This window comes from Rhinichthys klamathensis, unplaced genomic scaffold, assembly GCF_029890125.1.
Source record: "Rhinichthys klamathensis goyatoka isolate OS25496 unplaced genomic scaffold, OSU_Roscu_1.1 h1tg000205l_1, whole genome shotgun sequence".
Lineage (NCBI taxonomy): Eukaryota > Metazoa > Chordata > Actinopteri > Cypriniformes > Leuciscidae > Rhinichthys > Rhinichthys klamathensis.
In genome coordinates, this window is record NW_026606730.1 from 178,980 (window position 1) to 205,630 (window position 26,651).

At 37.5% G+C, this 26,651-nt stretch overlaps 1 protein-coding gene across 1 annotated transcript; it reads right to left on the reverse strand.

Annotated features, from left to right (window-relative positions):
* Positions 1-2,381: 2,381 nt before the first annotated feature.
* LOC130096672 (protein SON) lies at positions 2,382-26,555 on the reverse strand. The gene is made up of 14 exons (XM_056263277.1): positions 26,405-26,555; positions 25,626-25,708; positions 25,376-25,547; positions 24,233-25,081; positions 23,499-24,202; positions 19,999-20,381; positions 19,756-19,920; positions 15,478-15,684; positions 15,286-15,396; positions 12,458-12,574; positions 7,381-7,528; positions 7,221-7,286; positions 4,532-4,647; positions 2,382-2,555 (listed from the first exon to the last, which is right to left on the reverse strand). The coding sequence occupies exons 1-14, from the start codon at positions 26,485-26,487 to the stop codon at positions 2,397-2,399; spliced, it is 3,363 nt and encodes a 1,120-aa protein (XP_056119252.1). The 5' UTR covers positions 26,488-26,555; the 3' UTR covers positions 2,382-2,396.
* Between the last annotated feature and the right edge of the window lie 96 nt (positions 26,556-26,651).

The window sequence follows — 26,651 nt, forward strand, 5'->3', positions numbered from 1 at the left end:
TGTACGTTCTTAAGTATTTCTAGTTTTTGAATTCTGACGTCATTTTTACCATCTTTTAAAGCATGAAGCAAAAATATGGCTAATAGAAGTATTATCAAAGACTGTAGATCTACTAATGTGATGTGTTTGTAATATTGTTCACATTCATCAGTTTCGCAGATCTCACGTTTCTCCTTTTTAGTCACAAAATAAATCGAACGGTAAATTTGTTGAAAGCATTCTGACATTATACATTATAAACCGGTCCGGATGAGATCCGTGGTGCATGTCATATTGTAAAAATGTAAACTTATGCAGTTTTTCTTTTTTGGTTTGATTGCCGTTTGCATGTTGATGTGTTTCTAATGCTGAAACTGATTTTAAGAGTTGTGCATTTTGTATCTACAGGTGAAATATGGTGAATATGGTGCAAAAGTTCATTTATTTCAGTAATTCAACTTAAAAGGTGAAACTATATAGACTCATTACATGCATAGTGAGATATTTCAAGCCTTCATTTGTAGGGGTGTAACGATACACAAACCTGACGGTTCGGTTCGTCCCACGGTTTTGAGGTCTCGGTTCGGTTCGGTTCTTTTCGGTGGGGTGGGGTGGGGTGGGGTGGGGTGGGGTGGGGTGGGGGGGTTTAGAAAGCTAAAATTGCTTTTATTTTTTATTAAACAGTGCTTTAATGAACAAATTGAGTCCTTGTCTTTAAATTAATTCAATTACAAGTAAACGTTTCTCGAAGGATAACAAAATTATCTGCTAATGCTGTAAACTACAGCCCTTACTTGCACATTACTATAACATTAAAGCTTAACAACAGAGCCTAGACTTTTAACCTAAATGATATAATAATAATCAACACTCAAATAACAAATTGTATGAAAACATGTAAACTGCACATAAGGTAATTTTTGCATTAACATGTTTTTACTCTAATTTGTTATTGTTATATAATAATTTACACAGTTGCTGTTATTTTCATGACAACTATTTTAAACAAACATCATAAACAGGTTAAGTAAAATATAATATATAGGCTAATATATAGCATTTATTTAGTGAAAGAGTTAGCAAACCAGCAAGCTGTGGACACTGAATGACTTGCCTGAGGTAAATATAAAGCTATGTGAAAAACTAAGCGTTTTATTGACGTATTTCCGCTGTTGAAACACTGATTGAGTGTTTCCACGAGTTATGATGCCTTTCAGTAAGTATACTGTATCTTTCAACATACCTTCGGGTGTCCATTCATGTTTATTCTGTAACTGAGGAAGAGATGATCGCGCTCCGGGCTGCCGCATGCATACAGTGATATCTGTCACGCCACATCTAAGAGCGCCAAAACGGCATTTATTGTTTGCATTTCGTGATCAAATAGACATAATTTGAAAGATTACACCTTGCTTATTATCACAAGTAACAAAACACTGAGCTTATTGCGATTATATGTGGTTAATGGTGGTTAGGCAACAACCCTGTATTCGTTGTGTACACAACACATGAGGTGCAATGAGCTTATTATTCTGGGCGGGGCAGCAGGGGGCGGGGCAGCAGGGGGCGGGGCGTGTTCGGTTCGCCATGAGAGTATCGCGATACGTATCGTGGGTGGTGTATCGCGGTTTTTCGGTTCGGTTCAAATATCGTTACACCCCTATTCATTTGTTATAATTGTGTTGATTATGGCTTACAGATATGAAAACAGTTTCACAATATTCTAATTTTGAATTTGGGGTTTTTATAAGCTGTAATCCATAATCATCACAATTATAACAAATAAAGGCTTGAAATATCTCACTTTGCATGTAATGAGTCTATATAATATATTAGTTTCACCTTTTAAGTTGAATTACTGAAATAAATGAACTTTTGCACCAAATTCTAATGTTTCGAGCTTCACCTGTACATACTCAACCTTCTTGTAACACAAATGTCAACATTGATAATCTCGAACACATACAGCAACAGTGAACGTGAAACTGTCCGGACACAATAAAGAGCATTATTTTCCAGTGACATGATTCTCCGTTTATTCCGTTGCATCACAAAAACATGTTCTACGCCTGCAATGGACTCGGGGCTGGTAAAAAGTTTAAAGCAAAGACAAAAAACCTTGTTTATGAAGATAAAATAGTTAAGCATGCATTAGAGCAGACTTAACAGAAACAATAACAGTCTAAAACAATGGCGCCGTTCAGTCAAACGCATCAAACACATTATTATTACAAAACCTCAAAGTTGGTGAACTATGTACTCATTATTACCCGTGAACATGCTTCTCATTTCAATGGCGTGCAAAGGCCGTCACGGGGATGTGCTTGAAGAAAATTACAAAATTACAAAAAATTCATAACACAGATAATGGCGTACGGGATGATATTGCCCTGACGGACAGCGTGAGCGATGTGGCGTCACATGTTAGTGGCGGCTGTGAACACGGGTCCGGTGTGAACCCCGTCTCCCGCCACTTCTCCCATCGCCTGAAGAGCCACTGTGGCGGCCATCGCCTTGGCGTGTTTCTTGTTGGGACTGGCAGTCTGAGGCTGGTAATCACTCCCGTTCACCACCACCTGACGGCACAGAATACCAGATGAACACCTGATGAACTACACCAAAATATGGGTCTGCTGCTGAATGCACAATTGACCCTTCGCTAAGCCCCGCCCTCCCTAGTTACTGTTGCTACGCCTGTCAAGCTTTCGCGGCTGGCACGTCTATTACAGTGTGTATGCACCGGTGTCAGACATTCCCAATGAGATAATTAGTCATTTTTGGCGAACATGTGAAATATCTGAGAGAGCAAGACAAAAGGGACTGCAGTGTGCATTCGAGGGATATATCCACCACATAATATGCAACCGATTAAAGAATAATTTCATAAAAATTGAAGCTAAAGCCTATAATGTTAGTCCCAGCGCAATTACAGTTAACAGCACTGTAAAAAAATATATCAGGTAATAGTGTTGTCAAAAAACTCGGTACTTCGGTACCAAGTCGGTACTAAAAAAAATTTACGGTTACGGTACCAGCTTTTCTAGGTACCGAGTTCCGGGTTAATCCGGTTCTTGATGCGCTGTCCGAAAGGTGCAGAGTTGCGTCCTCTTCATAAAAACACATGGCGACCGGCCGCGCTCCTAAGCGTTGGCTCTGAATCCAGTTGTTGACAAGAAAGGAGGAAAGAGCCACACATGGAAATATGTTGAATTAGGCTAATGTCACGTTGCCATAAAGGGCCGTTCACACGTTCATATAGCACGTTTTTTGCGCGTGCAAATTTCAAATGTAGGCGCGCAGGAAGCGCGCTCATGATAGAAGCGACGTGCGAGCTTGTTTTTCCAGGCGCGTCACTGTTTATGGTTGCATAGCGGAGACGCGAGAGCGAGCGCTTGTGGAGAGAAGGAGAAAGCGGTGCAAACTGCGCTCTCCGTGATGACGAGGAAGTATCAGCAAAGAATTAATTGATTTCTAGCCCTTGCATTAGAAATCAGCTACAGGGTTCTCAAGTTTTGAAGACAGGCAAGAGTGACATTTTTGGCAGTTTTGGATTAAATAAAAGTAGGCTACAGTTAAGTCAAATAAAACATGTTTTATCTCCTGTATAGTTTGGTAACACTACAATAAGATACCATTCATTAACATTACTTGATGTGTTAACATCAACACATTGAGTGAACGATATATTTTTACAACATTAATTAATGTTTGTGAATGTTATTTAATACAAACACTTGATTGTTCATGTTTGTTCACTTCATTCATTGTGCATTAAATAATGTTAACAGATAAAACTTTTGATTTAAAAAATGTATTTAGTATATTTTTAAATTAACCCCAAGGAGGATAATTGCTATGTATATAACTATGGTTTATTGTTAGGTCATTTTATCTAATGTTATCTAACAAATATAATCTTATTGTAAAGTGTTTTTAATACTACAGTTTCCATCTTTGTAACTGTGATATACACTTTAATATATGTAAATTTTATCTAAATTAAGCTTTGGTACCGAAATTGGTACCGAGAACCGTGGATTTTCACTGGTATTGGTACCGAACACTGAAATTTTGGTACCGTGACAACACTATCAGGTAACCTAAAATGTGCTTCGAGTGACTTCTTAGTTTAATAAATGGTAAATGTTAATGGTAAAGTTAATAAGCTTGTTTTTCGAAAATATGATTTAATACTAATAAGTTACATCAAGGGTCAAATAAAATAGAAATGGCACATTCAAGTTAAAAGTTACAACTGAATGTTGAAACCATTGTGTTTCTACGTATGCTGTACAGGTCAGGTATAAAGATTATTTTTGCTCAGGTGGCGAAAAATGTCCGCCCAATAGAAAAAAGTTTTGCTCAGCAAGAAAAAAAAATTAGAGGGAACATTGGACACAACCCTAGTTTTATTTATAATATTGTGATGTCTAAATTCACAATCCATTGGAAAATACTGTTTTTTTTTTTAGTGGGTTTTACATATTTTTTTAATGCAAAAGAGTATAACTTCGTATTTGAGAAAGCTGACGTAATGAAATGAAGCACGGACCTTGAAGAGGAAGTTCTTGCGGTGGTCGGGTCCGCTGTGGTGCACCATCACAAACTCAGGCTGGGGCCACTTCTTCTTATTGCACATCTCCATCAGAGCAGACACCGGATGCTTGCCTAATAAACCAGGACACTTCACATTTACACATTTCATCAAACAATCTCTGACTTGGCATTTGAAATACTAGTCAGAAAATGTACGTTGAGCATCATATTTGAATTTGATACATCAGGCTTTCATGGCTCATAATAACTAATGATCTTTACAACGGAAGTGAATCAATCAAAACTAACTTTATCTGGACAATAAATTTATTCTAGATCTGCTTTTAACTCTAAACAATCTGTTACTGTAATCTCCAGTTATCACTGTAAAGCTGCTGTGAAACTATATTGTTAAAAGCGCTGTATAAATGAAGATAATATGATACAGTGAAAATATTGAGGTAAAAAACAGTGTTTTATTCAGAAGAAAAATATTCCATTCGGTGCAGATGTTGATATTTATATGGAGAAAAAGTGAGATGAAATTCTGATGCTTGTAAGGTAAATCAATTAGATCTTAATAACAGTATGGCAGATAAGAACATAAAAAGCATATCAATATCAGTCAATAATGTGTCTCAGTGAGATGATATTAATGCTTAGTTTGATGATTAAAGCTCTAGTTTTTAAACATAATGCAATGAAATACAATGATTGAGAGATGAAGAAATAAACCTTCCTCAAAAGCCGTATGATCATATTTGATACGCGTGTTTTGTATGGATGATCAAGTTCAGTTAGTGATCATCTTGAAACATTACTATCAATATCAAAGTTATTCTTGTGTTTACTTGATATAAATCAGTGCAGATTTAAAAACACACGAAGCTTGAAAAATTTGAATATCGTGCAAAAGTTCATTTATTTTAGTAATTTCAGCACTTAAAAGGTGAAACTATTAGACTCATTACATGCAAAGTGAGATATTTCAAGCCTTTATTTGTTATAATTGAAAACCCCACATTCAAAATTAGAATATTGTGAAAAGGTTTTCATAAGCTGTAATCCATAATCATCAAAATTATAACAAATAAAGGCTTGAAATATCTCACTTTGCATGTAATGAGTCTATATAATATATTAGTTTCACATTTTAAGTAGAGGTCGACCGATTCATCGGTTTTGCCGATTAATCGGCACCGATAGTTGTTTGGTGGAACTATCGTTATCGGCAAAAATCCACACCGAAAGTTTTTCCGGGTTGCGTCCGTTGCTGGAGCGGCTGAGAAGTGCGTGCGGTCATTACACAGCAGGAGAGCGCTCAGAACAGAAGAGACTGCTGGCATTATACAGAGTGAGAGCGGCCTCTAGAGGACAAATAACAAACTATCACTGGCTGAGTTGTTTACGTTAACACGTGAGGAAGCGCGCAGCACGGAGAGAACACGCAGTGAGAGCGCTGACATTTAAAACACCGACAGCGAAACGGTATGAATACATAACACTAAAGTAGCTACATATTGCCATATCATTACAAATTAATTCATTTGTTGACTAGATGCTGCATCAGCAGAGAAAGAACAGTAGTTTGCCGTCGAGGCTGTGAGGACTCTAACATTACCTCAGTCAACCGTTAATGCAATGTGACAAAAACACACGCAGACCTGACCCAAATGTTTTATGGCGCAATTGTTACCATCTATTTGCGTTATTTTTATCCGGCTGGTCACTTTTATGCGTTCATTAGCCGACGAAGTTGCATATTTAAAACTAGTGACGTGATTGCTTTCTCAACATTGATATGTTCATGCAGCCGACAGAAACGTAAACTAATCAGAAACGCGTTCGATTTAAGATCTTTTTAATCACTACAATAGATCTTGTTATTTTGATTAGATAATCATCAAGTGTTCTAAAATATAGAAGCAAATAAAGTGAGAGACTATAGGCTATATTACGTATACATAATACAGGTCTTTATTACATTTTAATGGCCATCTTTAAGCACGACTCTTTGGAATCATATGAAATGGTAACACTTTACAATAACATTGCATTTTTAGCATTAAATAAGGTTAATACAAGTTGTAGAATAATTATTCATTGTTACGGTAGTTGGTTAATTTCAACATTTACTAATGCATTTGAAATTGAGTTTTAATTCTTATTTTATCTTTTATTACCTTAGTTAATGTACTGTGAATGAACTAACATGAATGATAAAGGTACAATTGTATTGCTCATATTAATACATGCAGTAAAAAGGTATATTGCATTATGCATATAGTTCATGAAAGCTAGTTAATACATCCTTGTTTACAAATGGGACTTGCAAAGAGTTACCTATGAAATGTACGTATGTTTCTAGGTTATAGCTAACGAAACCTGTAATATTTTAATGTTTAAATTATTTTCTGTATAAAGTTAATATATTCATATTTATTTATTTAATTGAGCACATTTCAGTTCAGCACTGTTTTATTGTGAGTATGATGTTTGTTTTTAATCCAGTATCCATAAAAAAAAATATCGGTTGAATTATCGGTTATCGGCATGTACGGTCAAACCTAGATATCGGTATCGGTAAAATCCACTATCGGTCGACCTCTGATTTTAAGTGCTGAAATTACTGAAATAAATGAAGTTTTTCACGATATTCACATTTTTCGAGTTTAGGATCTAGAAACGTAAACCATGTCACTCACCTAGAAGATCCTTCATCACCACAATGTTGCCAGACTTCTGTGTTTTCTCTCCTTCTGCCACAAGCCCTGAGTGAACAGAAGCACATGATGTCATGAGTGTGACCTCAGCGATGATGACGTCATCACCCGATCCGTTTCTCCACGGGGGCGTCTCGCTCACCCTTGCGGTCCGTTTTGAAGTCGATAATGATGGGCTCCACCGTGCCTTCCCTGTGCTTCCCCAAACCCTCCCCCGAACGCCATCCCATCTTCCTCATCAGTAACTCGCCCATCCCGCCCGAGACCGGCGCCGCCCGCAGGAACTGGTCCTGAATGCAACGGGACAGATTCAGACAGAGAAAGAGAGGCAAACGGAGAGAAACGGCCAGCAGTGAGAGATTCGCTCGCTCAGGCACGTCACATCGGCACATCACTCCAACCGGAGCTGTGAGCTTTAAAATCAAACGCTAGATATATAACAGCCTTCATTTCTATTTTAATTTTAACACTTCAAGTTGTTATGATATAGAATAGGTAAAGTGTTTAAATGTAAAGTCCTTTATTTCTCACCTGCAGCAGACTAAACAAGTATAAATATACATATAAACATCACCAGGGCTGCATTTATTTGATCAAAAAACTGTAATATTGTGAAAAATTATTAAAAATGTTCAATGTGAATATATAGTAAAGTGTAAAGTGATCATTTTCAGCATCATTACTCCAGTCTTCAGTGTCACATGATCCTTCAGAAATCACTCTAATATGAGGATCTGATGCTCAAGAAACATTTATGATTATGATCGGTTTCATATTTTTGTGGAAACGGTGATAAACCTTGTGGAAACCTTTTTTTTTTTTTTTTTTTTTTAGGATTCTCAGATTAAAAGAAAGTTATTATTATTTTTTTTGAAATCGAATCTTTTGTAACATTTTGATGCACAAACTTTAAGGTGGTGTATCACGTTTTCTGCAAAAATGATAATAATCATACATTTTTCATCATATTAGAGTGATTTCTGAAGGATCATGTGACACTGAAGACTGATTATTATCATTTTTGCAGAAAACGTGATACACCACCTTAAAGTTTGTGCATCAAAATGTTACAAAAGATTCGATTTCAAAAAAATGCTAAAAACTTTCTTTTAATCTGAGAATCCTGAAAAAAAAAAAAAAAGGTATCACCGTTTCCACAAAAATATGACACCGTTTTCAACATCAAAATCATCAAAATCATAAATGTTTCTTGAGCATCAAATCATCATATTAGAGTGATTTCTGGAGGATCATGTGACACTGAAGAAATGCTGAAAATTCACAGGATATAAATGACACGTTACTATATATATTTCACAATATTAGTTTTGTTTGACTGAGTAAATGCATCCATGGTGTGCATACATTACAAAAAATCTTAATAATTCCAAACCTTTTGACCAGTAGTGTATATCTTAAGTAACACATAACTAATCTAATGTGCAAGCCTTCACCAGGCGAAGCTTCAGTACCTGTCCTGAACAGAGCTCAGGCTTTGAGTCGGTTCAGTGGAAACAAACAGGAGCACATGGCAGAAAAGCATCAGTTCACACACAAATCCACATGAATAGAAGGAAGGGTGCTGGAGGACGTACGTACCTAGGCCCCCATCATCGGCCGAGCATCTGACGTGAACACAACGGGCCTGACTCTGACCATGGCAAAGAGGCAGCTACAAGGACTGACCCTGCAACAAGTGTCCATACAGAGGGGTGAGAGTTCACAGGTCAAACTGTGAGCCCCCACCCCTCGTGTCCCAACCCAACCAATCAGCTTGAGAGCCTCGAACCCGCTGGCAAATCAATGCCGAATCCCAAACATTGTTGTGACGCTTTCCTCTCGGGCATTTTAGACTAAAACAATTTAAAAAATCAGGGTCAAATGCTGCTTCTTCCTTCGATATCATTTGAATCCCGCTCTTGGGTAAAGAGTGAGCTCCAAACATATCACACTGGGTTTATACAGTCAAACCGAAACTTATTCAGACATTTTCAGTTTCAGTTCTCAGATCAGTGGATATTTGACTGGTTTTGTCCGTCCTTCTGTTCGACTCTCACACATGAATTATGTTGAATATCTGTCAGCTGTTAAATTGAACTACACAATTAGATAATACCAGTTTAGCTCAACCAGTGACCAAGCAATGCTTCATGTTGTTCAGTCTGTGTGTAAAAAGAGCATTAGCAGTTACAGAAAACACACTTTGATCAGCTCAAAGTGTCTGGATTTGGTCCCAAATGTCACTGTATGAAGAATTATTGGGTGTAATATGTCTCAGTTTACTTTATTTTGCTCACTTATAAATGAACTGTAGTGTTCTGGACACACGAGTAAAAAAATGATATCTGAATAATTTTTGGTTTGACTGTATATTGAGACTGTCGTATCTAGGCAAAGTTGGCCGTTTTGGAAACACTGCCCTGAATAATTCTATTCTGAATTCTATGATCTCTCTGTACAGAGACTAATTAAGCATTTAATTAGCTTAGTCTAAATAAAAACTTTGGATCATCATGTCTCTTAAATGTAAAGGTGTGTATTACACATCAGTCAGCATCCAAAGCCTTCTCAGCTAAAGCGACACATGTACACAGTTCTGGCTTGTGTTGTGTAAATTGAATATTAATAATAATAATAATAATAATACTAATAAGACCAAGGGGTTTTTAGGAGTGCCTAAAACCTCTTAGAGTAACTGTAACATACGACTTCAAAAGATTTATTGCTTTAATAAAGTGACAGGAACATCAATATGATAAAAGACACCAATATCCAATTAAGATTTACACTAATGTTCAAAATTTGATGTCAGTAAGATTATTTAAAAAAAAAGGAAATTCATACTTTTATTCAGCAAGGATGCATTAAACTGTGCAAAAATTACAGTAAAGACATTTATGATGTTACATTTCAAATTAATGCTGTACTTTTTGACTTTCTATCAGGATCCTGAAATAAAATGTGTCACGGTTTCCACAAAAATATTGATATAATAATACATTGATAATCAAAAATGTTATTTGAACAGCAAATCGGCATATTAAAATAATCATGTGACACTGAAGAGGAGTAATAATGCTGAAAATTCAGCTTTGATCACAGGATATAAATTACATTTTACAACATAATCACATAGAAAACTGCTATTTTAAACCGCGAGAATATTACACTATTTTACTGTATTTTTGATCAAATAAATGCAGCCTTGGTGAATATGAGAACGATCTTACCAACGCCACATTTCTGAACAGTAGTGTAGAGAAATATACAGTAGTCAACATTTTAAAGTGGATCAAAAATAAAGACAAGAACGGGTATTGTTCAAAATTCATGTATAAATATGATGAAAAGTTTAAATGTTGACTACTGTAGTTTATTAATCTAACTGTAGGTTGTGTTACATTGGCTATTTTCTGCATGTGGCTCATCCAATCAGATTTGAGAGTCGGATCCTGATGCATATTTCTCTATTCATTGGGAGTTTCAGAGGAGGGGCGGAGAGGCTTACTTCACATCATCTTCCTTTCCTCCCCTCGCTCTCAAAAGACACTTTTTAGGGGAGTAAAGTGAGGCCGATCCATCAATGCATCTGCTACGACAGAATTTCACATATAAAACATCTGCATGACCTGCACAAGTGGTGTACCCGTCCGACTTTCCTTCAAACGCTGGGGTCGTTTAATCAAGAGAGCCTCGTTTCCTCCAAAGGACTGTAAATCGAGTCAAATATTTGCACTTAAAGAGGGACCTATTATGCTTTTATCATAGTACGTGTTTGAGTTCTTCTCTATATGAGCGTCAGTGTTTCTGAACTCCTGAAACGCCTCCATTGTAGTCTTGAGTTTCTCCCGGGAACGAACACGTCACAATATTCCTCATTATAATAATTCATACGCAGAATAAAGGGGCGGGGCCTGGTTGAGTTAGTTAGTAGTGTTAAACTGGCGGTTATGGAAAGGGGCGGGACATTTCCCAAACACACTCGAAGCGCTCGACCACTCACAACACACTGATCCAGCCGACCAATCAGAGCACAGCGTGCTTTTCAGGAGGAGGGGCTAAACCAGGGTTTCTGCAGGTATCTTTAAATTAAATTTAATTCTTTTTAATGCCATTTAAAAAAAATGTAATGCCATACATGACTAACCACAGATATTATATATTTGTGCTATCAATCGATTAAAAAAAAAATGAATCAAAAAATTGTCTGATTACATTTTTGTACGTTTTTATCATGTAGGTATTTTTTTAAATGTAATAATTTCACAGTTAATCTCCTAATTAATGTAGAAACAACATACAGTATATTTGGCATAATTTTTATGAATGAAGGTCAGTCTCCCTGATTACTAATACAAATATTGATGTTTGGATAATAAAAATTGAAAAAATTACCGGAAGCAATTACCAAACCGGTTCCACGTTTATCACACTAACGTCCATATTTTACGACAGCATAAAATAAAAATGATAAACTATGAATAAATTCAAATAAATTGATAGTATTAAATTTTCTTCAAAACTACATCTAAAAATGTAATGCTTTTTAATGTTATTTAAGGCATTAATTTTCAATAAATCCATTTATTGGCTTTTTAATGCCCCACAGAAACCCTGTAAACAGACAATGGAGAATATGGGAAAAATATATATATATTTTTTTTTTTACATTGAAAAAGCGCATAATAGGTCCCCTTGAGAAGAAAAGACGCTCTTTCTCTCTCTTTCAGCTGACGTCAGTAAACACACACACACACACACACACAGTTCTGAGCTGTCTTTTGGCAAGACCGTTTCCCAGGATACATTGACGTCATGCTAAGCTCAAAGATCAATACTTATTAATTAAAAAGCGTCCGGTGTGAACTATCATTGTGCGAGTGACTGGACTGCGGTCTGATTAACAACTCAGTTGGGTACACCAATTGGCAAAGTAATCACAGATGACAATTCTTATATGCTTTATAAAAGGGGATGATGGGTAACTGTGAGTTTGAGAGCATTTCAGGATCTATTTTACCCTTCATGTGCAATGTGAGCGTATGTCAGAACAGTGTAAATATAAATTAAGCATCTGACTGCAATACACCATCTTTCATGATGTCAACTTTATGATTCTTGGGAATTTAACACACATATATGATGAAAAACACAAACCATCAAGCACAATATATGTCCAGAATCATTGTAAGAGTGGTGGCGTTGACTCAGGGCTTTACCTTCTTAATCCAGGCTTGTGGGCCGCTGTTGGAGAGCTCGTCAGATGAGAGCACTTGAGCGCCTGTCGAACCTGTGAAGAGGCCGGGAATCGTGTTGGACTGGGCCCATGCATCAACCTGTGAAAGTCCATTACCAGACGTCAGCAATAAAATCATGATGTATGGAAATAATGCCTCAAAAATAAGCTAATACCGAATGTATTAAAGCTGCACGGTTCTGGATAAACTGAGAATCACAATTTTTTTGGTTTCAAATTGAGATTTTTCACACCAATCTGAACAGAAAACTAAACAAAATAACGTGATTTACTAGAAGTTCTGGCAAAATGTTAATTGCTGCAGTCAATTTAAACTTAAAGTGTTTAACAATGCACTCTAGTGTAACTAGAATTATTTATATACTATTATAGTATTTATTAATTTTAATTTTATTTTTTAAAATTCCTGTTTTAATTTTAATTTTAGTATTTTTCTTGTGCTTTTGTCATTTGTTTTTTTATATTTCTATAAACGTAGCTTCAAGTTATTTTTATTTAGTTTAAGTACATTTGGTACTACAACTTCAGCTTATTTAGTTGCAAAGGCACATTTCCAATTTTCAAGTTTATCTAATATTTATATTTTATTTCAGTTTAATTTCAACTACCGAAAACGGGGTTTTAAGTAGATTTTTAAGTTGACATCTTCACAAATGTGTAAAAGATATTGTAAGCATATTGCGTAGTTGTGCTTGGAGTCAATAGTTTTATTTGTGATAATAACGTAATGAAACATCTCAAATTGTGTGCATCATTTTTGTCCAGACTGTCATACAAAGAAATTATGAACACATGCAAAAACAAGAGAGAACCAACCAAATATGAATAATAAATTACTCACTTATGCTGTAGTCAGTGTATGCTTTTTGATTTTCTATGCATTTTTTTTTTTTTGCCAAATAATTTGATCAGATAAATACCATAACCAAGATTAGTGTTTTGGTTTAACTTCATATTTAAAAACATATATATATTTTTATTGTATAATCAAACTTGTAGGCTCTTTAAAAACAAACATCACTTTTAACCCACTACTGTAATATTATATGTTCTGTTTTCATTTTAATTTTAGTTTAAGTTTGAGCAATTTTGTTGAGCTTTTGACATTTTTATTGAGTTTTTTTTTTAAATTCTATTATTTTAGTTCATTAAAAAAACAAACCAATGCACTCGAGTAAATTGATCTAGTATAAAAAATGAATATAAAAAGCCTTTATTCATTCATGGCTTCGGTATTTTAAACACGTGACAAGCAACGGCACACCAACGCGTTGCGGCTAATGAGTCTTCATCAGGGTGTGAGTGACAAACACAATTGCTGCGTCCCAATTCGCATACTATCCGTCCTAAATAGTATTCGAAAATAGAATTAGTACGTCCCAAAATCGTAGTGTGTTGAAATGAGTGTTTTAAAGAGACCCGGATGGTCTACTATATCCGAAGTGCAGATCGATGCGCACGCTAACGGCTAATATTGCCCACAACCCATCACGTGTGGACGAGGATTCGGTTAGAACTACAAACACGAGTGAAAAGTGTTAAAAAGAACTACAGACATGGAGGACCAGGGATGCAAACACATGTATGGTCAAAAAGGAGAGAGGTAATCGAAGCCCTCGCCCCGCGGCAAATATTCAGATACCGGTAAGTCACTTACACTGCCACCAACCCCTGCCATCCCCGCCCACCCCTATAGGCACATAGAGTAAAATGAAATTCAAATAAAGTTGACAAAAAAGGTTTTATAAAAAGATAAACATCACATATTTCAGCCTTTAAATCATTCTTTTTATAAAAAGAATGAGTCAAAAAAGATAAATTACTGACATTTACAATGCACATTAGCTTATCTTTTATTAGTAATAGTAAAATTCGGTCCGATTTTCCCGTGGCGTCTGTCGTTGCTATGCAACCATATGCTCTCCACAACGACAAAGAAGTTATATAGTAGCTAATGGATTTCGACCACCGAAACACGCTTGCTGTAGCTCTGCTACAAGATTTATTTACGGAGAGGAGAAAAACACCCGGGTGTTTGGGTTGCATACCCATCCTTCACGTTGACTGAGCTTTCAATGTTGTTACGAAAAGGTGAAGCTGATTGGTTGGTTCTTGTCACATGACCTGTGGTGCGCTTGCGGCATTCTGAAAAGTTGAGGTGTTTTCATCTCGCTCCGCCTGGAGAAAATGAGCGCGTTGCTTCAATGATGAGCCCGCTTACCGCGCGCGGCGCGCCTACATTTGAAATAACGAACTTGAGCGCGCAAAAGACACGATATGTGAACGGGCCCTTCACGAGCGAACCTCCAATCAGGCCACGAGCTACTTTTAAACAGCAATCAATTAGTCACACGGCAATCACCTGGTCACGCGGCACAGGACAAACAGAAGAGAGAAAGTTCAAATCTTACAAAGAAAATATATCTCACCAAAAACATGACTAAACCAAGCAAAATATATTTTAGAAATGTTTTAATTTCAAATACATTATCATAAATAAATTGGAATATATGTATCAAAAACCACAAGTCAAAAATATTATAAATCCAATAATGTATACAAATCAGAATTCCTACACCCAAAATGTCCTTATTTCTTAATATAATTTCCTATTATTTTAGTCTTGAACTTGTTTAGTTGCATAGGCACATTTAAAATGGATTTGAATAGTTTTAGTTAACAGTAACAACACTGCTACACTTATACTAGTAGCTGAAAGTAAGATCAAATTAGCCAAAACGTATAAGACACTTGTGTGATTTATGGACCGTGTAGGCTCTCAAAACGTACTTGCTCCTGAGCCCGATTGAGCATACACATGGCATTGATGTCGAAGGGGTTCTCCGCCAGCCTCTTCTGTGCGACCGCTCTCTCACTGACGGCCAACGTGATGTCCACGGGCTAGAAACCAAAGAGAGGAGCTTATAGAGACAAGCTGAAGATGAGGCTTATTTGAGATCAATTCAGAAGTTGAACACTGACTTGAGAAGGTGCTTCAGGAAAGACACTATCATTCTCCTTGCTGGTTTCCTTGGTCTCAGAAGAAGCAGAAACGGACGCGGACGCAGACGCAGAAACAGAAACAGACGCAGGAGGCTTTTCGGTTTTCTTTTCGACTGGCACCCATTCCCCATACGCACCATCAGCCTCTTTCTTCCTGTGCTGGGAGCCGGAGGACACCGGGAACTCCTTAGCAAAGGCCGCTTCGGTGCGGACGCCTGGCTTTGTGATCTGAAAGAGAAGAGAACACAGTTACCGTGAAGTAGAGATGATTATCTGTGAAGTGAGATTCAAATCCTGCCTAAAACGATAAGACATTAATTTCATGGTATGGGCAAAACCTGATAAAAGGCTTATATAAAAGTTCTGGTCTTGATAAACAAAAAATAAAACACTAAAAAAAAATCAATGTAAAGCATAATAACATGTATGATGAAAAACGTTTGTTTTGAGATTCGCTACAGATTACATTTAACAGTGTTATCAAATTTTTAGTGTTTTTATGGAGGTAATTTAAATGTAAAAATGGCATGCAAAATTAAATATCCATTATCAAACTATACTTATTATATCAGGGATGGAAATTAGCACCCGCCACCAGCCAAATGCGGGTGATTTTGTGTTGTGGCGGGTAAACTCGCTTCACCTACCGGCCACCGTGGCGGGTAAATAAAAATAGCATACTGTTTGACCCGGACGGCAGACACTTTTAGAGGAGGCACACCTTCAAACAAAAATGTGGCGTTACATCGCAGGCGTAGAGGTCTGCAGAGAAAACATCATGGTGCGTTCACACCAGACGAGAATAGAGCGTCTGGCGCGAGTGATTTCATTGTTAAGTCAATGCAAAGACGCGTTATGCGCGTAAAAAATTCCTGCGGCGCGAATGAGGTGTAGAGCGCGCCGTGGTAGATGCCAATACGCCTCATTCGCGCGGCAAGTTCGAGCGTCTGACGCGTTCCGCGCGCATGATTTTATTGAGTGCTTTTGTGCATTCACGCGTTTGACGCGAATTCGCGTCTGCCGCCCGAGTTGAAAAATCTGAACTTTGGCGTCAATTCGCGCCGCGTTAACCAATCAGGAGCCTAGCTGCTGTCACGTGGTGAAGTATCTGGATGCTTCAATAAATTATTTTGTATTAAATGCCTGATGTGGTTCTAATGCACAACAAAGCAAATATTTTATCACATAAAACTTGATTTCAATATATGAGACATATTCATTTTGTATTGAATGCTATTTATTCCATTTCATATCTAGATTATATTAAATATTATTCTAATGTAAAGGCAACCAACATACTATAGCTCATAAATCCGTGTCTGGAGAGTGTTGTGTGAGAGAAAAAAAAAAAATCACAGGACAGGTTAATTACTTTTGGAGGCTGGCTCAATTTATCACCAAAACAAAAATAAATGACAGATTAGGTGGATGAGGCCGAGGGTGAGAGAAAGAGAAAATGTCAGTATTTCATTGAGACTTGAGATTAAATAAACTGCTTAAGTATTCTTGTAGTATTCATTTTCACATGCAGTTACACATTGTCGGTTAAAAACAAGAGAGTGGCTGGTAAAAACATTGAGTGGCTGGTAGATTTTGAAATCCACCAGCCACAGTGGCCGGTGGACAAAAAAGTTAATTTCCATCCCTGACTTATATATTTTAAAAAAATCGTAAAAAAATAAAAGCCTACCTCAACAACCTGCATAATTGAGAGGGATAATATTTTAATATTTGATCATTTTAAAATTCGATACTATTTTGGCTAAATACATTTTTTAATCGATTGCATTTAGTGTTATAAATTATTTAAGGTGAGTGTTCGATGACTGCAAAGATAATATCAATGTAAAACAACATGCATGTTAAATATCCAATATCAACCAATACCAAAAAAATGTGAAAAGTAAAAGCCCACCTCAACAAGGTTAAGTTCATGAAGTGTTGGCCAGGTTTAATACGGTCTGAAGTATAATAATTAGGGGTGTAACGATACACATATTCGTATTGAACCGTTCGGTACGAGGCTTTCGGTTCGGTACACATTACAAACCGAACGATTCATTGGACCATTTTTCCTGCCGACTAAAATCCGACCACCACGACGCAACATCAAACGGCAAACGTGACGAAAGCGGAACGAAACTCATTATTTTGTGCTTCACGGACCGTTTATCAGCTTGGATCATCAATGTCAGTGCAGCGCGAGCCGATCTTTCTACACAGCGCTAAAAGAGATCCAGTAAACAAAGCATTTGGATTCGGTACTGAAGTAATAACATCGCTGCAAGATCTAGTGAGAAGCATTAAAATGTCTAAAATGTCGTTATTAACGGATCAAACAGCGCTGACGTGGAAACCAGGAGAAACATTGTGCCATGAATGTTTAGTCAGGTTTTTAAGTCCACAGATCAGCAACATTCATACTGTACTGTAGTAACACTGTAACCATGGAAGTTTGGCAGGTATTAGGGGTGGGCGATATCTCGATATTTAAAATATATCGAGATATTTTTTAAACACGATATGGATTTTGACATATCGTATATATCGATATATTGTTTATATTTAATCCTGATTTCGCCACTTTGCTTGTTTGCCTTATCTGTGCTGTGCTCGCCCCCGCCTCCTTGCTTTTGTTCCCCCTCACCTCGCGTGTTGTCTCATTCAACAATTGTCTCATCCGCAACCAGCCCGGAGGCTACAGAACTCCGTGTGTCTGCGCGCGAGCGACAGAGCACGAGAGAAACAGAGTGTGAGCATTAATTGCATTAGTAAATTGGTAGCCTACATACTACAATATATAATTACTATATAAGAGGCATGGAAGTTCGATCAATGGATTCCAGTAATCAGAAGGCTACTACAAACGTCTTGTTTTAAACTATTGCAGGGCTCGAATTTCGGCGCGGGTATTGCGCATAATTCTAATCATTCCCGCAGGTCCCATTTATAATGCGGGAAATTCCCGCAATCGTAATCCACACAGATTATAAAATCAAATCATTCTTTTAACAACTATCTGCCAGACGCAATTTCACAAACAGCGTGAGTGTTCAGCGGTGCCGCTTCTTTCTCTTCTCATAATGTGTTGTGCAAGGCAAGTATCAAGCGCTGCGGCGATAATACACACTCGCGTTTAGGAGTCGGGACATGATGGATATTCACTCGCACAATCGGGCCAGCAGTGCATCGTGACTGAAGTTTACCATTTGCACGTCTTTTTAAGTCTTACCAGTTTAAACATTCAAGCGATTTTAAACTAATCAGTGCTCGCGCGCTCTCTGAGAGATTATTTTCTATGCGCACATTCATAGAAAATCCGCCTGAAGAACAGCTGGCCAGTAACAAAAGTTATTTTTCGCGGATTATATTGCTTTAACACGCTAAATTGTCAATTTCGGTCGTCGTGAGTATACTCTAAACATAGTCGGTTTTGTCTTTAATAAGCATAAAACGCATGCCAGTATAATGAACACAGGATCCGTGCACTAGCTCTTAAAGTGACGGCAGCCATATGTGTGTCATTCATTTTGTTGTCAATACAACAAAAGATAGCTTTAAGTTAAAGGAATCAGGATTAATAACCTATGTATTTAATTTATTCAGGACTAAAATACTACTCAGTGTTATTTTCCATTTGATTACTTTATTCAGTTTCTGTATATGAATCACGTGATTAATAATGATGACGAAATTCAGGCCCTGTGTTTAATTTTTCTCATTTGGTTACATTCTGTTATGGAAAATTAATTTTCTATTGATTGTAGGCCTATATTTAGAGTTGTATTCACATCCATTTTCCTGTAAAGATATCGAGATATATATCGAATATCGAGATATAGCAAAATATATCGAGATATATTTTTTGCTCCATATCGCCCAGCCCTAGCAGGAATAGTAAAATGCTTTCACGTACTTCAAAACTCAAGTATTATTATATTTAAATGTTATTTTTAATGTGATGACCAAAACATTATTTGTTCATCATTCAAAGATTACCCCCATTTATAAAACTAAAAGTTTCAAGATGTAGGAAAACTCAAACTTATTTAAAGATAATTTTTCTTTTAATAAATAGGACATTTCTCTGGCATTTCTTTCTTTTTGCTGTATCGAAAACGTACCGAACCGTGACACCACTGTATCGTTTCCAACCGAACCGTGAATTTCGTGAACCGTTACACCCCTAATAATAATAATAATATATCAGTATGATCAGTTAATGAATTGAAGAAACCTCTAACCTCAAGTATGAACAAAAGTAACAGTGATGCGAGACAGTGAGAGACTTACACCGAGACTGAACGCAATGCCCTTATTCTCCTTCAGCGAAGCTCCAAACTTCTCATCCTCTTCATCGTCTGACACGTGTGGTTTTGCGATGGCCATTTCTTCCTTACTCTCGGTGATCTTCTTGCATCTCTGAAGGATTAAATAAACCGTTGAGTCAACGCAGACCAAGAAACACCAAACTGCAAGCACATGCACAACAACCCGTACCTCAGTGAGCTCCTTAATGCTGAAGGTGTTCGCCTGCTTCGTCACTTTCTTTTTGGCTTCTTCAATACTGGCAAGATTAGGTGTGGCTGAAGACGGTGGCTTGTTGACGATTGTGGGTAATGGGGCCATTTGTGTGAATGAAGCCAAGGCACCCATGCTAGACAAAGCAGCGGTCATGGTGGCGGCAGTCATGCTAGCCATAGCAGCATTCATAGTCATGTTTGACATTACTGGCACGGTTAAGGACAGGGATGTGGAGTTTGAGGATGACAAGGGGAGTTGGAGAACAGCTCTGGGCCTGAGACTGTCTGGGATCGGCACGCCGGCCTTGGCACACATAGCGGCAGCGTTAGCCTTAGCTATTTCCAGCAACTGCTCCTTATCTGGGAATAGGAAATACAACAGTAAGAGAAGACAAATGGGTTAGGCTTTATTTGAAGGTGTCATTGTTACAGTGTAATTATATATTTAAGTACTGAGTAATAATAATTAACTACATGTACTTAAAATAGGGGGTAACGCTTCCTTTTACAGTACAGTACTTACCTAGAAAGTACTGGCTAATATAAGGTAAGTACATGGGTTAGGGGTAGGTTCAGGGTTAGTACCTAGTTATTACCCAGTAATTATAATTACTATAATAAGTACATAGTATCGACATGGGTAACAGGACTGTAAAAGGAAGCGTTACCATAGGATAGGATTAGGGTTAGTTGCACATAATTTACTGTTACATGTAACAAGGAAATTGTAAAATAGTGCTACTGACAAATGCAATTTACAGTACTGGCCAAGAGTTTGGAATATTTTATATAGAGTTTTAATATTTTTGAAAGAGTCTCTTATGCTCACCATGGATGCATTTATTTGATCAAAATACAGTGAAAAATTGTGAAATATTATTACAATTTGAAACACCGTTTTCAATATATAGTATACTGTAATTTATTCCCGTGATCAAAGCATTGCATGATCCTTTAGACATCAATATGCTGATTTGGTGTGCGCTCCGTTCTTATCAATTATTAATCATGTTCAATTAATATGAATGGAAACGGTTTAACTGCTTACGATTTTTGTGGAAAACATAATACATTTTTTTTTAGGATTCTTAGTTTTATGTTTCAAATTTTGATATAGATGTTTTGTAGCATCATCTTTACTGACGGTTTTGATCATGTATTTGATCAAACACGTACAGAATTGGTGAGCGTAAGATACCTCTTTCAAAGAGTATATTCATTATTCCTTAAAGGAGAACTCCGGCACAAAATGAACCTTTGGTCTAATAAAACATTGGTACCTAGTCAACCGTTCTCTGAGATTTGTTTTCATGATAATCGAATGTAAAGAGTTTTATCTCTAAAAACTGTTTAGCGTATAACGCTAGTAATGGGGGCATATAATAAGTAAAAAGAAATCGCTAGTTAATACCACTAACAAGGCTCAAAATAGCCCCACACGAACACAGTAACATAATGAGGGTCCCTACATGCAAAACAAAGCATTGAGAACTTTCTAAGTGTACAGACCGTTTAATAAGAAGATATTTTATAATTATATACAGACAGGAGCCATCTTTGGAAAACAGTCTCAACTAGTCAAACCACGAACGACGTGCTAAGTGAGCTGAACTGTATGAATGGCGTTCGTGGTTTGACTAGTCGAGACTGTTTTCCAAAGATGGCTCTTGTCTGTATACACGAAGTGGACTGTCTTTATCTTTATCTTCTTATTAAACGGTCTGTACACTTACAAAGTTCTCAATGCTTCGTTTTGCATGTAGGGACCCTCATTATGTTACTGTGTTCGTGTGGGGCTATTTTGAGCCTTGTTAGTGGTAGGGCTGTGAATCTTTGGGTAGGCAGCGAATCGATTCGATTCACGATTCATAGGTTTTCGATTCGATTCAAGAACGATTTTTGCAAATTCAGAAAGATTCGATTCAATGCGATTCACATTAAAATTTGATGCGATTCGATTAATTCGATTCGATTCTTAATTTTTTATAGGCATTCATAGGATTATTTAAATGCTTCCCCCTATGGGTCTTAGTCAGGGTGTGAATTATACAGCTGCCTTCGGGGGTCAGAGAGTGGGAACAAAACAAAAAACAAAAAAACGACATTTTGTCTATTTAACGTTAGTCCATGTTAGTTTTTAATGAATCTATTATTATAAAAAATATTTCCAATTTCCAAAGCCTATAAATTAGCATTTGTAAAAATGTAAACCAAGATTTAAAAAGGCTTTAAAAGTATAGTTAGTTCATCATGCAAACTATTTTGTAGGAATGGATACACAACCTTAAAGTGTTTCTGGTACATTAAACATCCTCCATTGTGAGACTAAAAATACCATGAACTTTCCCATCCCAACTAAACCTTAACTAACGTTTCCTCATGGAATAGCTACTCTTTGTTCTCTTTATCCGACTGATTGTCCTTGTGATTCTGAAAGAAAACGCGCCGGCTGTCTACTTGTGCTATATTAACGATTACGAATGCAACTTTAATGCGCATCTGATTGATGGATAAACCACGCGCTCTTATTTCAGTGTAATTAATGTTGTAGTTATTTCATCAGTTCAGTTTAACAACATTAAGTTACATTTCATTCATCATTCATGATTAATTGGAAGCGTGTGCATTTTAGACACCTATTATACGTTTTCTCTTTCCATGTAATAAATGCGCACCCTTGAATAAGTGGGGTTTTACTTTAACTGCTCAGGACGGGTATGACCCATTTCCATAAAACTTCAGTAGCCTATCTTATCTTAAAGAAAATAACGGTGACGTTTCCACACAACGAACGCGTTGTTTCATAGCAGTGACCGCGCAATGACAGCTTTATCGATGGCTTGCTTTCTCGATAGAGAGCTGTCATCTGCTCATGTGAACACCAATGGCTGTCCTGAGGAGAGCTCAAACACGGACTGCTCAAATCTGCAGATGAGAGCTATATGGGACCGAGCGCGAGCGAAATCCAGTGAAAGATGGTAAGAGTGCAGCGAGTATGTGAGAGCTGTGAGGACGCGAAATGACGCCGCACAACGCCTCATTAATTCGCGCATGTAGTCATTTAATGTTTATATGTTTTAAAGCACTGAATCGATATAGAATCGCAAATTATTCGATTCTTAGCATTTTAAATCGAATATTGACCGAAATAAACGATTCACGATTCGAAATACATGTTTCAAGATCGATGCATATGCATCGTCAGGATTTGTAATCGATGCATCGAGAAAACGAATGAATCGTTACACCCCTAGTTAGTGGTATTAACTAGCGATTTCTTTTTACTTATTAAATGCCCCCATTACTAGCGTTATACGCTAAACAGTTTTTAGAGATAAAACTCTTTACATTCGATTATCATGAAAACAAATCTCAGAGAACGGTCAACTAGGTACCAATGTTTTATTAGACCAAAGGTTCATTTTGTGCCAGAGTTCTCCTTTAAGATTTTGACCGAATTTAGAAGTTTCTTCATACCAAGTTCTGTAAGACGTGGAGGCGTCTTGCTGGTGCTCCGTCGAGGTCTGGAAGTCGAGCTTTTCTTGCGGAGAATGAGGACCGGGGAACGACTGGGTTCTCGCTTCCATCGGTCCCGCTGATTCAGCGATCGGCTCCCGAAACCTCCTCTTCTCCAGCGTGAGCCGGACCGGGATCTCCTCCTCGAATGCGAGCGAGACCTCTTTCTTGATTTAGATCGCCTGCTTCTGTCTGGAGTTCGAGATTTCCTCCTACGACCTTGTGAACGAGATCTCGACTTTCTCTTTTTGGGCGACCTCGACTTCGAACGTTTGCTCCTCGTCCGGGACTTGTGCGATTTCTTTGCCGAGGGCGATCGAGACTTGGATTTTCTCTTTTTCGAGGACGACTTTGATCTGGATCGTGCAGCTACTTTGGATCTTGAGGACGTGTCTTGACTGGGAGACTTGGATGGTGAGGTTGAGCTCCTCTCGATCAAAGTCTCTACGTTGGTTATTGGATTTGCGTCGGTTTCTTTCTCGTCAGGGTTGGCAGCGCACTCCGAATCTTTTGGCGTAACGGTTGGCGGTTCTTCAGATAAATTGGTCACTTCCAAAGGCACCTCAGGTGTAATGCACTTTTGGGAAGACTTGGTCACAGACGTCTCTGCCAAGAAGGGAACTGGTCGCCAAGATCCAGTGACTCCAACTGTGTTGAAACCAGAACTCAAGCTGATCGACGCAACGTCAAACAACTTGGTGTCAGTGTACACAGCCATTGTTGGACTTTTTCCATTCTCAGTTGTGTTTTGAGACACGTTCTTCTGCATTTCCATTGCACAATTTGTACAACTGTCCAATGCTGGATCTGCATCAGTCTTAATCGATTCAGTTTTCTGCAGTTCATCTTTCAGATCAGACTTTGATTTCGAAACGGACCTTGATTTTGAAGGTTTCGTTCTACTTTGAGACTTACTCTTGGAACGGCATCTACTTCGTGGCGAGCTAGACCTAGATTTTGACACAGACTTTCTGTTCTTCCTCGAGATCACAACAGACCTGGATCTGGTTCGCCTGGAGCGCGACCTGGATCTTGAATGTTTGCCTCTTCTGCCTGAATGAGACCTGGACCGATTGTTGCGTCTCTTTGACCTTGATCTACTTCTCTCTCCCTGTTTATGAGTCTTTTTGGAGCTATTTCTAGAGCGGGAGGTTGACTTTGAGCGACGTTGTCGTTTCGAAGACCGGGATCTTGATCTGTGTCCTGATCTCCATCTGGGTGATCTTGATCCTCTAGAAGTCTCCTTACTTTTAGATTTTCTGCTGGAACTACTTTTCTTATCTTTGGGCCTTTCGTTTTCAGTGCTTTTGTGGACAGAATTCTCTATCTTGGGAATAATGTCAGGCAAAACACCAGATGTGTCTTTGAGCTCAGACTTTGAAATCTTACCTGCGGAAGAGGACTTAGTATTTTCATTGGAAGGTTTTGATTCAGACTCAGATTCAGAACCAGATGCTGAAGAGCTTTCAGACTTAGAGCGAGACCTCTTTACTTTGTCTGCATCTTTGCTCTTTTTCTTCTTCTTTCTCTTCTTTTTCTTTCCACTTTGGACAACAAACAAACATAGGAGAAAATGTGCACATTAGAAATAAAAACCAAGTTGAAACGAAGTTATAGTTGAACCCATTGGAGATTAATTTGAACAGCTGTAGAGTTTATAAAACCATTAGATTGGAGCATGATTCAACGGTTTAAATGATCAAATGTTAAGAAGAAAGATACTACTCTGAAGTCAATCACTAAACATTAAGCAAACAAACAGATCTTGTCACATTTTGTAAATATTACTACTATAAAACAAGGGTGACTAATTAACGTGTCTTTTGTAAGTGTCTCACCTTTCTTGTGTCTCTTTGTCGGACTCAGTCTCTGAGCTGCTGTCTTTTCCTTCTTTGCGTTTCTTTCTCTTCTTTTTGCTTTTGTGTTTTTTGTGCTTTTTACTTTTCCTGTGTTTAGTGCTGGTGTCCTCTTTAGCATGGTTATCTTGGAGGTCAGTATGTGCGACTTTATCTGCCGTGAAAGCAAAGACTTATTAGTGACCAAATATATGTCATAAAATACAAAAACATAGAAGTATTGACAACTAACCTGTTGGTGAGTTCATTTGTTCTTCCTTTAGTCCATCTTCTCCCATCTCCGTCACAGGTTCAGACTGTGGCTCATCTGTAACACTGAATGAAAAAAACGAAAAAAAAAAACATTTTATTACTCATTCAAAACAGGACGGAGATGTAGATGAAGTCCTTTGTCTTTGTTGCTTTCTTGAGTGAAATTATCATGTGTCTATTACCTTATTCAACAGAATTCATAATAATAAAAGGAATCTCTTACTCTCAGGAATACAAAGAAAATGCTGTAACACCAGTAAAGTGATCGTGTCCAAACCATAGAAGTAGACAAATCCAGTCATATTAGTATGTATACAGTGCTTTACAAATTGTTTCAAAGCAGCTTCATAATAAAGAGGAAAATAACAGTCTAACATTTATTGTAAATGTTAACAATTTTAACCTTTTACAACATTAGATACACAACACCTATCATGTTTAAGTTATAATATAACGTTACAGAGGTATTCTCTCATGTAACGTTACACTGGAATAACTTGTAATTTCAACGCTATTTCAACAACATGATCCTCATTATGTAGCTAGTACAGAAGGCAACAAACAGTGAGAGTTGACGAGAAAATACACAATTCAGTTTCAACACCATCATTAAATGTTTTAACACTATCTCAGTGGAGTTTGTGTACAGTGATCATAACAGCTAACGTTAATGTTAAGCTAGTCGGCTAAAAAAAATCAACGCGTTCTTAATGAAACACGCTATACCTTAAGTCACAAGTAAAAGATCGAACATTTTACCTGATTTCTTGAGTTTCATCCTCGATTTCTTTAATCTTATTCATTACAAAATCCCTGAAAATCTGCTCGATATTGGTCGCCATCACAGTAGAAGCGTTGTTGGGTCCGCCAGTATCCCAGAATGCCTCGTCAACTGCTTCTTCCTCCGGTCACCACCGCGACGCAAAAGCGGCAAATTCAAAATATTTAATAATATAATAATATAATTTATAATAATCGAGCGAGAGACTCCACGCGACTCATAACG

Excerpts from the sequence above, each read along its gene's own strand:
- LOC130096672 (XM_056263277.1), bottom strand. The coding sequence starts at position 26,487 with ATGGCGACCAATATCGAGCAGATTTTCAGGGATTTTGTAATGAATAAG. Across the intron at positions 7,529-12,457 it reads CACAAGCCTGGATTAAGAAG|GACCAGTTCCTGCGGGCGGC; the intron begins GTAAAGCCCTGA and ends CGTTGCATTCAG. Across the intron at positions 7,287-7,380 it reads CTTCAAAACGGACCGCAAGG|GGCTTGTGGCAGAAGGAGAG; the intron begins GTGAGCGAGACG and ends CTGTTCACTCAG.